The 14,603-nt window shown below is 47.8% G+C and overlaps 1 protein-coding gene across 1 annotated transcript in view; it reads right to left on the reverse strand.

Moving 5' to 3' along the window:
- Nucleotides 1-13,628, reverse strand: part of GALNT2 (polypeptide N-acetylgalactosaminyltransferase 2) — a 224,189-nt gene extending 210,561 nt beyond the window's left edge. Inside the window, exon 1 of the mRNA XM_055146756.1 lies at nt 13,150-13,628. Within this exon, the coding sequence (XP_055002731.1) occupies nt 13,150-13,275 (126 nt within the window). The 5' untranslated portion in view covers nt 13,276-13,628. The remainder of the gene's footprint in view (nt 1-13,149) is intronic.
- Nucleotides 13,629-14,603: the final 975 nt, after the last annotated feature.

A 14,603-nucleotide genomic window follows, 5' to 3' on the forward strand; every position in this document is an offset into this window, starting at 1 on the left:
AAAGGAAGGAAGGAAAGAAGGAAGGAGGGGGAATGATCACAATGTTTCTGAGAAGGATTAAGGGCATTAAATCGTGAAATGTGATGCTACCTCTGCATACAGTTGCAGAACTGAGTTGTGTGCAAGCATTGTTGAATGCAGCAGGGGGTGGAGGGAGAATAAATCTCCTAAACACACACACTGGAACTATTGTATACAAATCTTTTACTGATCATATCATAAAACTATTAAATTGTTGTTTTTTTTAAATGCCAGTTATGGGGTCAGAGAGATCGCTCGAAGGGTGGAGCACATGCTTGCACACAGGAGATCCAATCCCAACACCACCATGCACCCCCACCCCCACCCCCAAAGGCCCCCCAAGCACCACCAAGGTAGCCCAGCAATCACGGACAGCTTAAGAACCAAGCAGCACTGCGTCCAGAGGCCACTGTACTGAACTGGCGGCCTGACAGAGAGAATCACTGGGAGTGACTCCATGCCTACTGAGCACTGCTTGGGAGGACTCAATTAACATTTTTAAATGCCAGTATTCAGCGGCTTTACTCAGCTTATATATAAGTTTAAAGGTTTTTTTTTTTTTTTTTTTTTTTTTTTGCTTTTTGGGTCACACCTGGCGATGCACAGGGGTTACTCCTGGCTCTGCACTCAGGAATTACCCCTGGCGGTGCTCAGGGGACCATATGGGATGCTGGGATTCGAACCCGGGTTGGCCGCGTGCAAGGCAAACGCCCTACCCGCTGTGCTATCACTCCAGCCCCATAAGTTTAAAGTTTTAATAATATTTAGTATAGAAAAATGAAACAGTCTGATGAATCCCACATAAAACCAACTTCAGAGTAAACCCGACCAATCTTGCTCCCATACTTACTCACCAGGTCACTGCATCCATACTTCCGTTTGCATTATATAAAAGATTTTTAAAAATTTCAAAAAAAAACACAACTCCAGTATCATAATTACTACTAATAAGATTTAAAATAATGCCTTAAAGGTAGGAGAGCTAGTACATGGGATTAAGGCACTTGCTCTGCATACAGCTTATACCAGCTTGATTTTTGGCACCACCTATGGTATCCTAAATACTAGGAGTGATCCCTGAGCACAGAGACAGGGGTAAGCCCTGAGCACTGCTGGGTGGAGTTCAATCTCCCTCCCAAAAGAAAATAGATTAAAATTTAATGTCTTAAACTTCATCTACTTGTTCCTTTTTCAGCTTACCTTCAATCATTTTTTTTAAGTTTTCCTGTAGTTCTTTTGTCTAGTGACTGAATTCCTTGAAAGAAGATACAATATCTTGTTCACCTTTGAGGAGGGATAACACATAGATATAAAATGCTCAAAATGTTTCTCCATTTTCTCCATAGGTTTCATCCACCTCTATCAAGGAGCTAAGGTCTCAGAAAAGTGTCTACTCCACTACATAGGAAAAGTAAAGATGAAAACTCATCCATTCCAAGATACATTTTTTTTATCCCAAGTCTAACATAAAATTGGGGTGCATCTCACAACAGACTTCACTTTCCAGTGCTGTAGGCAAGGCAAAAAAGCATGCTGCTACTGAACACATTCGAACATACGACATGCTGGCAGCAAAGTTGGGATGTATGAAAGTAACTTGCAGGAAATTCCCAAAAGGCACTCACTTAGTCCCCAGAAATCTAACCAAGTGGGATGGAAATGCAGAATGAATAGAAACTAATAGAGAAGAATAGGAAGGAATGGGGAGTTTGGCAAAATGCCCAAGAATCCAAAGTCGCCTAACTGTGTAATAAACATATTATATTAAGAACAATGTGATTCTTGGTGCTTTACATTTTTTTAGGAGGTGATCACCATACTGGTGGCACAGAGAATAACTACGTCTAAGGAGAACAGACACTAGGAGCACTTCACCCAAAGTATATTTTTCATTCTTATTACACACAAAGTGACGTATAGAAAAATCAATTAAGCCTGAGAGCTCTTTAAATAAGAAAATTAAATGTTAACTGATAAGAAACGGTGTCACTGATGGCCACTCAATACCTCTATTGCAAATTACAACACCCAAAAGGAGAGAGAACAAAAGGGAATGCCCTGCTGCAGAAGCAGAGTGGGGTGGTGGGGGATGGGGTGGGGATGGTGGGAGGGATACTGGGAACATTGGTGGAGGAGAATGGGCACTGGTGGAGGGATGGGTAAATGATCATTGTATGACTGAAATGCAAACATGAAAGTTCGTAAGTTTGTAACTGCACCTACCTCACGGCGATTCACTAATAAAAAATTAAAAAAAAAAAAGAAACGATGTCACAGCTCAACAAAGTTTTTCCTTTTCTAGTGACATTGAATAATGGTTTTATGAATAATGACATCTTAGATTTGATAAAAGGAATATTCTAGAGAGAGAAGGAAATTGCAGACTGTCAAAAGATAAAAAACAAGAGGATGAGGCTACCAATACAGGGGAAAAAATAGGGAAGAACTGAGTGAGGAGATAGAAGGAGAAAAGGGGCTAAGTCTTTTCAAGGTCACAGGACAAAAGTTCAAAATCTCGGCCATTAAGAAAATCCCCAAGAAAGATCAATGAGAACAGAAAGTATCCTGTGTGGGGTCAACCAGCTGATCACCCAAGATATAAATCTCTCCAATGCAGGAATCACCCCCACTCACACTAATCCTGACAACAGAGGGCTCAATTTATGAGCATCTCCAAATTGCAGTAATGTTATATCAACTCCTCAAGCACCCAGAAGCAGAACCTCCATTTTAAATATGTCATCTTTCTAGAGCAAGTGCCCTTTCAGGAAAAAATAACATATCCTGCCTCTGCAGCAGGAATGAAGAAATCTGCACAGCCTGAGCCAGAAGTTCTTACAAAGTAATTTCTCCCCTCTTGCGTGCAAATGTTTTAGTTGTTTAAGCCAGAAACACGCTGGATGAATGGTACATACCCCATAAAGTATGTAATGACCTTTCATAAATGCCAGTGGCTTGTATGAAAAGCAACTGGATGCTCCCACTTGAGAACCAAGAGGACCTGCCATTTCCTACAAGATCCATATGTCTAAGACCACCTTCTTGCTGAGGACAAAGAAGCCATGTATTCATTTTACTCTCGGCTAACACCACAGATCACAAGCCTCAACATGGCCCACACTGGAAGAACAACTCCTACAAAGCCTCATTCCAGGCAGATAGCTCGTCTCTAGTTTCCTCACATGAAGAGCAACAGCCCAATTCCCCACCCCCACCCTAGCCCTGCCCCTATCACCCACAGCAATCTCAGAGAGATTATTCACAGTGAAAATCCTGTGCTGCTCATTTGTGGAGTATAAAATAACAGAACATGAGACTGACACCCAAGGACAGTAGACACAAGGGCCAGGAAGACTGCTCCACAGTTGGCAGCCTGCCTCAAGAGCGGACGGAGAAGGCAGCTGGAATGGAGAAGGGATCACTAAGAAAAGGATGGCTGGAAGGATAGGTCGGGATGGGAGATGCATGCTGAAAGTAGACAAAGGACCAAAAGTGATGGCCTCTCGGTATCTGTGTTGCAAACCATAATGCCCAAACGGAGAGAATATGTGGGAAATTGTCTGCCATGGAGGCAGTGGGAGGGTGGGAAAGGGGGAGTATACTGGGGAGACTGGTGGTGGGGAATGTGCACTGGTGGAGGGATGGGTGTTTGATCATTGTATGACTGTAACTCAAATATGAAAGCTTGTAACTGTATCTCACGGCGATTCAATAAAATAAAATTTAAAAAAAAAAAAAGAAAAAGAAAATCCTGTGCTGGAGCAATAGTACAGGGACCAGCTCTATCTCATTAGATGATAATGTATGTGAAAAGCATGTCGCAAATGTACCAAGTGATCTAAAGGTGTTTGACAATGCATGCTTAGCCAATCCATGCTGGACAGATTCCCAGTTCAAAAATCCAGCCTCAAGTTTGTTCTATTAAGTCAATTTGCAATTCACCTGCAATCCCCAGTGCAGCCCCAGGTCCAGAAAGGGGGGGCAAGGAGGCATGAAAAGCACACCATTTTCTCTGAGATAAAGACACTGACCACCCAAGACACAGATGTAAGAAGAACAAAGAACTAAAATTACAGGGGATGCAGGCAGCTTTTTTCATCACTGACAGCCAAGGGCCACAAACTTCAGGAAAGAAAACACCCTAATTCAATTAGTAACTGAAAGTTGGGGTACAGAAAGTACCAAAAGACTGAACCAAGCTGGAACCGAGGACCGCATCTAAAGTCAAGTGGGCCAGACCAAGGGGCTTAGCGCCCGCAGATCTCAGCTCAAAGCCACTCAATCAATCAAATCATGTACCTATGTGGCCACCAATCTGCCTTCACATCCTATCCTTACCCCAATTATCCTTGTGCCATTGAATCTATTTCCCACAGCACTGAGCACCTTACTGCACGGTACCTAATTTACTTACCAATACTGTTTTCATCGAGCTTTCCACCCAAAACCAAAGTTCCAGTAAAGCAGAGATCTTTTTTCTTTTACTTTTTATCACTATCATGTTCGCAGACATATTCCTAAATATGTAGTACTTGGCATGTAATACATGCTCAAGAAAAACTACATAAGAAAGGGATCAAAGCCTGCTTTTTATTTCCGATCATCTAAGAGCTACGAGTCCCAGAGTTTGGAAGGGGGAGAACACATAAAACTCCTCCCACAGCAACAGGTGGGGAATGATGAGCTGAATGGCAAATACTACCATAATGATGTGCGTCACTGTCACTGTCACTGTCACTGTCATCCCGTAGCTCATCGATGTTGCTCATCAGTAACATCTCCATTGTGAGACTTGTTGTTACTGTTTTTGGCATATCGAACACACCATGGGGAGCTTGCCAGGCTCTGGCGTGCGGGTGAGATCCTCTCGGTAGCTTGCCGGGCTCTCCGAGAGCAGCAGAGGAATCGAACCTGGGTCGACCGCATGCAAAGCAAATGCCCCAACTGCTGTGCTCTACTCCAACTGCCCTCTTCTGACAGAACATGTGGGTAAGAGCACTGCCAGAGAATGGATAGGGCAGGGGAAATGCCAGTATCAAGACACGCCACATCCCACTTGCAGACTGGCAAAACCCTCCCGTCCCAAGCTGTGGACAAACCCCACTGCCCCACAGTTTATGGGGAGATTCTTCCCTCCCCAGACAAACTTAAATCTGTCATCCGCTAGCTCTGCAACTTTAAGAAAATTTCTAAACTTCAGTCTTCAGTGAGATGAGAAGAATAAAATCACTGCTATGAAAACTAAATGAGGGGGCTGGAGCAATAGCACAGTGGGTAGGGCGTTTGCCTTGCACGCAGCCGACCTGGGTTCGATTCCCAGCATCCCATATGGTCCCCCGAGCAACGCCAAGAGTAATTCCTGAGTACAAAGCCAGGAGTAATCCCTGTGCATCGCCGGGTGTGACCCAAAAAAGAAAAAAAAAAAAACAAAAAACTTATGAGTTCATACCTGGAGAGCATAAAGACTGTGCCTGGTACACAGAGTGAGTGCTTAAAATGCTTATCAATGAAGCTAAAACTTTTCAACAGGGATCCATCCACCCTAAGCCTCACAGACAAGCAGCCCTGTTGCATGAAGATGGGAAGGGGAAAAAAAGAAATCAAGGTGAATACTGTGTTCAAAGTTAACAGTGTAGTTCAGAGTAAATCTGCCTCAGGGGCCATTTGCCTAGAGATACCGTGGGTTCTGACTCAGCTGTGAACTGGATACCCACTGGCATCTAGTGGGGTGGAGGCTGGGAAAGCCACTAAACATCTCACAATGCACAGACTACCCAGCTCAGTATGTGAATCATGTTATGGATGAGAAATGAGACACCCTGAGGCACCATCCATCACCTAAGTCCCCGTAATAAGGGGCGGGGAGGGGGCGGGGTTGTGGCAGACTGCGGGAGGGCAGAGGTGGCAGGATCAGCTCAACGAGGATAGGTTTAGCCAGAAGTGACCAGCCCACTTTAATTTCCCAAGAATCCATCCCTCAGATAACTCTTCGTGACAGTCGGTGCCCAAAGGAGATGGGGTACGGATATATCACTAACTCCCAAAGCCTAGCAAGGAGACCTCACATGTTTCTGTTGTTTTGCAAATCCAGCCTTGATGAATCACTATCACCGGAAACCAAATCCTTATAAAATGCCGTATTTCTCACATCCTTAACACTGGACAGAACTAAAAAGCAACATGCCCAGCTTTCACTCGGTGCTGCTAGAGTGGGCACAGCGGGAAGTGATGGGCAAAGGTCCACCTACCTGGGCAAGGATCCACGGGGAGGCAGCTCCTCACACCAATTAACTCAGCCAAGCGCGGCACTGAGAATCCAAGTGTCCACGGCAGAGCTCAAAGCAACCCATTCGATATGACTCACAGGGGGGAGAGAGCCTCATCAGGTCCAGCCGATGCCAGACCCCGTCCAGGAAAGTTTGCGGACTGAAGGGCCACGAGGCCTCCTGGGAAAACCTCACCAATAGGCAGTCTGGAGGCAAGGCTCCCCGGGAGCAACACACAATCAAGGGCTTCCTCAAGGAGAAATCTGATGGCTCACGTCATGAAAATGAGACCAGGCTACCACTTCCTTCAACTCAAGAAGCCCGGTGACAGGCAACACGTACCACTGTGGCTCGGGCATGGCAGGAGGATCTAAGAGGCCTCCCAGAAAACAAGTTTCAAAGCCTTCGTGGCATCATGAAGAAGAGATCCCCAAAGAAAACCAGGCAGCACTGAGGTTAGGGTCTGAAGAGCGACAACCACATCAGGGTAACTTACTACTGAACCTGAGTGGCACACAGAGGCATATTTCCTGCTGCACATCCACCAGCTGGTATGTCTCAGCTTCACCTAGGCAACTGAGCTTCCACATGAAGCAGAGCTGACATGGAGAAAAGGGAAGAAACCAAAGGCGGATTAGGCTTGATCGAGTCTGGCTGTTGTTTTACCCCCAAAAACTCTGCTGGATCAGCTAGGAGACATTGCAGACTCTCCCCAGGAATACTTTACAGTCAAAACCTCATAATTAATTCTTTATATGCCCAGGGCTTTGTCCCAAGCACTCTCATCACCACCCTTCTTTGGATTTGCTCAAAGTCAGACAATGTTGGCTATGAAATCAACATCTTCCCAAACTGACCTCCCTCTCCCCTAAAAGTTAACAAATGAATGAGAACAGGAAGGTACATACATATGCATGTGCATGTGTATATAAGATCAATGTATATATGTAGCACTGTCGTCCCGTTGTTCATCGATTTGCTCAAGCGGGCACCAGTAATGTCTCCATTGTGAGACTTGTTACTGTTTTTGGCATATCGAATACACCACAGGTAACTTGCCAGGCTCTGCCGTATGGGCGGGATACTCTCGGCAGCTTGCCAGGCTCTCTGAGAGAGACAGAAGAATTGAACCCCAGTTGCCCACGTGCAAGGCAAATGCCCTACCCGCTATGCTATCGCTCCCGTCTGTATATATGTAAATATACATATATATGTATATCATATCTCTGTATATGATATATAGTATCTCAAATATTCTGACCATCTCTGAAATCTCCCCGATTCAAACAAGGGAACCACAACTCCCCAGGACCTAAGATGACAAGATTTCCAAAGGACCAGAAGTCTGCAATGTCACCTTCAACAGCATCCTGAATGTCCCCTACTTCACCCCCAGGTCTCACAGATCCCAGGTAAGCTAACCCCTTCATGCTGGGTGCATGCAGCAGTTTCCTTTTCAGTTTTGCTGGAGGTTAAGAGTAGTACAGTTATATTTACACTGTTTATCAGTCACAATCTGTTTCCATTATGTTTGAGCACCCGGAGGCAGCCACAACATTACTCAAGAATAGGAAAATTATTTTCTTTCGAGAAAAGACTGTATCACAGTGCCATTTGTCAGATCCACTGACTATACAGTATTTTTACCCCCGTTACTACCCTCCCTCCAGAACTTCAAACTCATTTTTGAATGGAATTTCCTGAAGCTACAAACTGATTATAGGTGGCAGTGTTGTATGGGTTTCGCTTCGCCATCACTCACAACCACAGACCCTCTACTCCCAAGTCATGCACATGGCAGCCTCATGCTTACCCTCGAACCATACACTCTAGAGTGATGGTCGCTATCTCCAGTCAGGAGAAGCAAAGCTGCAGAGAGAAGCGAGGAGCCAGCAGGTTGGGTGGGAGGGAGCAGAGAGGATTAGTGTCTAGGTACTCCCAGCTGGTGAAGCATGCATCAGGGATGTAGACTATTCATACGAAACATGTGTCCTCATGTGTCCCTTTCCTACTGACTGTCCCCTAACTAAAAGACCATTCCATCACTACAGCTGGGCTCAAGAGGACTGATTTAGCATCCAGACCTCTTCCCTGAAGGGCTTTTCATCATGTCCTTCACCGAACACGTAAAAAGTGCAAATGAGTCAAACAAATCAATCTTAGAGAAATGGAGGAAGGAATAAATTAAAAAAAAAATTTAAAAATTAAAATCAGTATTTAAAGATTTCCCCTTCCAGGGCTGAGAGCGATACTACAGTGGTAGGGTGTTTGCCATGCACACAGCCAACCTAGGTTTGATGTTTCCCTGAGACCTGCCGGAAGTGTTCCCTGAATACAGAGTCAGGAGTAAGTCCTGTGGCTATAAAACAAGGCAAACATTTTTTAAAAAGATTTCCAGTTCCTAGTCTATTGCATATTTGCTTACCTCTTTTTTCATTTTTGGGGGGGAGGGCAAAGAGTGGGGGGGGGTGTTGTATCATCACCAATGGCACTCAGGAGACCAAATTTGGTGCTAGAATTTGAACCTGGTCAGTCACATATAAGGCAAGCGCCTTAACCCCTGTACAATCCCTCCAGCTCTAGGGAATGTTTTCAAGGAGCTATTTAGGTTTTCTTCTTACATTACCCCCAATCCATACAACTTTTTAGTGCCCGTTACTAGCATTCAGATCAGTCACTAAATAACTACTCCCATTTTAAAAAATGAGAAAATTAGAGGCCAGAGAGATTCAGTACAATCATAAGAAGCACTGAGCATAAAGCATTGAGTTGGTCTCACTAATTAGTAACATTCACCACCCCGTTCAAAAAACATGGCTGGTTCCCTCTTATTTAAAATACCAAGTTTAAAATACCAAACTTTTAAACTTAGCCCCAAAAAATGGACGTTCACCGTGGTCCAGCTAACTGAGCCCCCTCACCACACCTTTCACCTATTACCTCTGATAAGATCTCACCTCAAGTCCTCCACCCTTGGAGCCCCAGAACAGGGCTGCAGTACACGTGAATTCATGAAGGTCGTTCAGTTCATACTCCTGTTCCCCTCTCAAGGATGTGGAAAACACAAGCCTAAGTTTCAGGTTGAAAACCCTCTCTTCAGTAGAGATCTTTCTTCAAACCCTGGAAATCCCTGCTTACTCCATCCTAAACAGGCACAATTTACCCAGAGGCGGGTTCATTTCCAAAATCCCGTTCTAGCTTCTCTGACTCCATCTACTGCCAACACACCAAGGCCCGGGGGAACTTAACATGATTAAATTTTTAAAGCTTTTTAGATGCTCGAAAGAATGGTGTGTCCTTGAAATGCAAATCACCAAATTTAGGGTCAAGAGCATATTACCACAAGAGAGAGGAGGGGCCTACGCAATTATAAATGTAATTAATTTTTAACAATATTGGACATGTGCCTCACACACACCCAGAAACCTCACTATGAAGGAGTTCCCAACTGTGCTACAATGATTGCCCGAGTTGGTTTTCAGGGCTTGTTTCTGTTTAGTTTACTAAATCAGCAATCTGAGGCGAGTTGGTTTTCTGGGTTTTACCAAATGGAGAATAAAAGTCCTGAGATGAGTTACTTAATAGGCAGGGCACACAGTGAAGGGCTGACCCCGGGTGCTGAAGCAGCAGAAATATAGTCAGGCTCCCATCAGACAATGCCCCAAAGTCTAATACCAAAGCCTGGCTCCCCATGAAAAAAAAGGCCAGGGCAGAGAGAGATTAGTTAAATATGGAATCAGTCTTAATTTGAATAGTACAAGCAAGAGAAGAACTATAAGTCCACGTACATCAAAAAAAAACTATATCTAGTATTGGGGCTGGAACGACAGTATAGCAGAGAGGGCATTTGCCTTGCACACAGCTGACCTGGGTTCGATTCCCAGCATCCCATATGGTCCCCTGAGCACCACCAGGGATAATTCCTGAGTGCAGAGCCAGGAGTGACCCCTGTGTACTGCCGGGTATGACCCAAAAAAGCAAAGAAACAAAAAAACCTATCTCTAGTATTTAAATTTTGCCTCTGTATGCATAACACATTATCTTCTTTATGTCCATATTTTACAAGCTAAAAAAACCTGTCTATTTCCTTTTATCATGAGATTGAACTACATTTGAAACATTTTCCTAGTAGATCAATCTATTAAAAACTCTTCAGGAGGAAAGAACTCTTTATGATTTTATACTCTGGATTAGGACATTGCACCTGAGGAGTCCTGTTCAGTCCTGCCAAGACCGAGCAGAGCTCCCAGTCTCAGGGTCCACCATTCAGGTAATAAGTTTTCTATTGCACTTTCAAAGCTATTGCATGCACACACCTCTTCTTCCACTGAAAATTGCTAAAGCGTTCTAGGGGCTAGGATTCAATTTTACAGTTCACTGACAAAATGAACAGACCCCCCAAACACCAATCCATCTAAAATTGTTCATTTCCCATAGCCTGTTTCACATGAACTTTGTAACTGCCTATTGCCACCAGGCCACGATGTGCTTTTATATTATTATTACTAAGGATCACGCTTCAGAAGTCAACACGGAAGACTCCTCAAAAACCAGTTGCCAGCTCAAGGCCACCAGGAAGAAACCACCCTGCCCTGACGCTAAGGTCGCAACAAGCTGTTTCTAATCACACATACTAATTAAAGTGGCACACACTGTAGGAGAAGTGCCAAGAGCCATTTATCTGTCAATTTTCTTTTGCATGAAAAACTTTACCAGGGCCAGCAGAACATCAGACTTTCGTTAAAAATAAGTCGTCTCGGGGCTGGAGCAATAGCACAGCGGGTAGGGCATTTGCCTTGCACGCGGCCGACCCGGGTTCGAATCCCAGCATCTCATAGGGTCCCCTGAGCACCGCCAGGAATAATTCCTGAGTGTAGAACCAGGAGTAACCCCTGTGCATCGCCGGGTGTGACCCAAAAAGCAAAAAAAAAAAAAAAAAGTCGTCTCAACCATAACACCCAAAAGGACAGGGAGTAAGAGGGAATGTGCCTGCCACAGAGGCAGGGAGTGGGAAGTGGGAAGGTGTGGGTGGGGGCAGGAATACTGGGAACACTGTGGTGGAGAATGGGCGCTGGTGGAGGGATGGGTATTCGAACATTGTCTGACTGGAACACAATCATGAAAGTTTGTAAGTCTGTAACTGCGTCTCACGATGATTCATTAAAATAAAAAAAAAAAGTTGCTTTAAATCCCAGTGTAACAGGGATGTATTTTTTTTTCCCAAAGGGCAGGACTGCTTTTACTGGATGGAATAAAGACTGCATGTACATAATAGCAAGTACCCTACATTTAAAAAAGGGAAACGGGGCATGATGACAAACTTGCTGTCTGTTCAAAACCAAGCAAAGCCAACTCAGCACAAGGAAAGACTGTCTTCATGTCTTCTGCTTGATCAAGCATGCCCAGAGAATTTAATGGGAACACGGTAAGACACCTCCTCCATCTCAGGAGGGAAAGAGAAGGAAGACTCTACAACAATTGAACCTCAGCATTGACCTTTTGCCAATCAACCTTTAGGGCTAAATCCTGATCATCTACAGTTCGTTCTGTCTGGCTTGCTTCAGAATACCGTTCCCTGGGTCCAGTCCAACCCTCTAATCCACCTCCATCAACTCTGAATTTCCTGGGTTTGCGGTGCTACTAAACGTCACAATGATGGAGTAGCAGGAATTTGGGAGGCGGGCGGGGGGCGGATAACGCTGCTTTTCAAAGCCTGCTGGTAACTAAACCCCAGGCGGCCCGCCACCAGCTCGTGCATCGCCGCCTATCCCAGCGGGTGCGCGGTCAGAGGACCGCGCCGTCTGGGCATCTCAGGGCGCTCAATTACTCCAGACTACGATGGGCTGCCCCGAGTGGCTGACACGGCATCCACGGCCTAATTACTCGGCCTTGGGGGCCCACTGAGCACATAGGGGCTGTCTCTTCATCACCGAGGAGTGCAACTGGGAAAGGAATGCGCAGGAGGGCTCGGGCCACGGGTGTAATACGGGGCCGACAGGGGGATGGTCGGGTTAACCCTCGGCGCAAAGGCGCAAAGGCGCAAAGGCACAGCGACCGGCCCCTTACACCACCTCCTGGGGAGTCAACGGTTTGCTTCGGGTCAGGCTCGCGGAGCCCCCGGCCCCTAAAGGGGACGGGCCGAGGACGACGCAGGAAAGCGGAAGGGTGCCCTCTCTCGCTCGCGGGCTGACCCGGAGGGCGAGGATAAGGACGAGCTGCGGTTCTTCCCCCACCCCAGGGCTGAAAAGAAACTTGGACTCCTTGCTCAAGTACATGACACGTTGGAAAGGCAGCCGCCTCTCCCCGCTCTCCTCTCCAACCTCTTTTGTGTCTTTCAACACCTCCACCCTTAAACTTCCACCGCACGGGGAGCAGCTCCCGGCGGCCAGATGTAATAAGCTTCAACTTGAATTATGTGCAGCAGAAGAGGGGACGTCTACGGAGGGGCGCGGGGTGGGCGGCGGGGAGAGGCGGGGGGGCTTGGCGGGGTCGACAAGAAAGGAGTCCGCGGTCCCCAGCCCTGCCGAGCTGAGCCGTGCGGCCGTCCTCCCGAGCCTGGCAAGTGCAGAGGGGCCGGCTGCACCTCTACCCTGGGGATAGATCTGCTACGCGGGCCGCGCGGGAGCTGCGGGGCGGCGGGGGGAAGAGAGGGGGGTCTGATCGTGGGGGAGGGGACAGAGGCGACCCGGAGGAACGGAGAAGCCCATTCAGGGCCCCGCAGCCACGTCCGAGCTCTTAGATCTGCAGAGGGGCAGGGGGGGCGCGTCGGCGCCGAGACCAGCCAGGGTGCTGGCGGGAGCGGGAAGTCGGCGATTCCAGGGGATCCGGGCCCTCGCGCGGGGAGCGCGCCCCACTCACTCACCTTCCTGCCGGTGCCGCCGCCGCCGCCCGCCGCCAGCGCGGAGCCGCCCCCCGAGTACATGTAGTAGGCGATGCCCAGCACCCACAGGAGCGCGAAGCACAGCAGCATCCGCGAGCGCCGCCGCATTCTCCCAACTCGGCCGCCGGCCGCGGCCGCCGCTGCTCGCGAGTGCAGCCCGGGAGCCCCGGCGGGTGGGTGCGGGCCGGGGGGAGGAGCGGAAGAAGGGGAAGGGCGCGGCGGCGGCGGCGGCGGCGGCGGCGGCGGCTCCTCCTCCGGCGCGGGTTGCGGCACCGCGGCGGCCGAGGCAGCGCGCACCAGGCGCCCCAGCTCCGCCCCAGGCCGGGAGCGCCGCGCGGCGCCCGAGCAGGAAGCGGCGGCTTCGGAGGCGGCGAGAGGGTCAGGGAGCAAAGGGCGACCAATCGGCGGCGGCGGCGGGGGCCCGACGCGGGCCGGAGGAGGAGATTACCGCGTCTCCATAGTTGCAGCACGCCGCGCTCCTCGGGGGACGGCCTCTGCCCGGACGGTCACGGCGCCGCCCCCGCCGCCCGCCCGCCCCGCCTCCGCTGCGTCCTCCCCCCGCCGCCGCGTCCACACCCCGGCGTGAGTGACAGGTGGCTGCTCCGGACCCGGGGAGCGCGCGCACACGCTTGCGCACGCACGTGCCCACGCAAGAAGGATACTCCTGGTGTGTGCTGCCGTGAGCTTCCGTGCTGAGATTAGCATCTCCTAAATTCCAGGGCTCGGGGACCACTTCGGACTCGCTCTTCCTAACTGAACGGTCTGAATGTTTGAGTGCAGAGCTCCTTCCTGGGCCCCCGCTTACTAGACTGCTCGCTGCAGTTTTCTTACTAATGTTGCAAGCAAAACACCCCCTGAATCTCCAGGAGTAAATTTTATTAATGAAAGCAAGGCTGAGAGCCTAGGGATAGAAACTGAGAGGTGAATTCTCAGGGGGACGTTTTTTTCCGGGAATAAATAAAACGTTTGCTATCAACGGGGTTTTGTTGTTGTTGTTGTTTTAAGTAAACATTAAGTGAGGAAGGAAAGCTATAAATCCCATTTCATTTCCTTTTAATGAGCCGCTTAAGAGTTAGCACGCTAAACATCTTTAAATGTGTGACAGATCTGCCCTGTAACAGAATCTACGTAACCTTGACAGTGCCCTTGTAAATGCAGTTTGTAGGGTTCCAAAGAAAAGAAATGTTTAGTAGCGTTTGATATTTTTTAAGTCCGACTTCAGGAGCTTCTTTATTCGGTGTAGGGGATAATGGCAGCTGTGTGGTTCTGAATTTCCTCTAGTCTGAATCTGTATACATCCCCTACAAAAGGAAACATAAACAAGACGTCAGTGCTCCTAGAACTGGAAATGTCATGAGTTGAACTTCAAATTCCTTAAACAGAAGAAAGAAATAACATCAAATTCCAGCAGATCCTTCCACCATTGCTGTGAAGCC

This window comes from Sorex araneus, chromosome 9 (genome assembly GCF_027595985.1).
Source record: "Sorex araneus isolate mSorAra2 chromosome 9, mSorAra2.pri, whole genome shotgun sequence".
NCBI classification, from domain to species: Eukaryota; Metazoa; Chordata; class Mammalia; order Eulipotyphla; family Soricidae; genus Sorex; species Sorex araneus.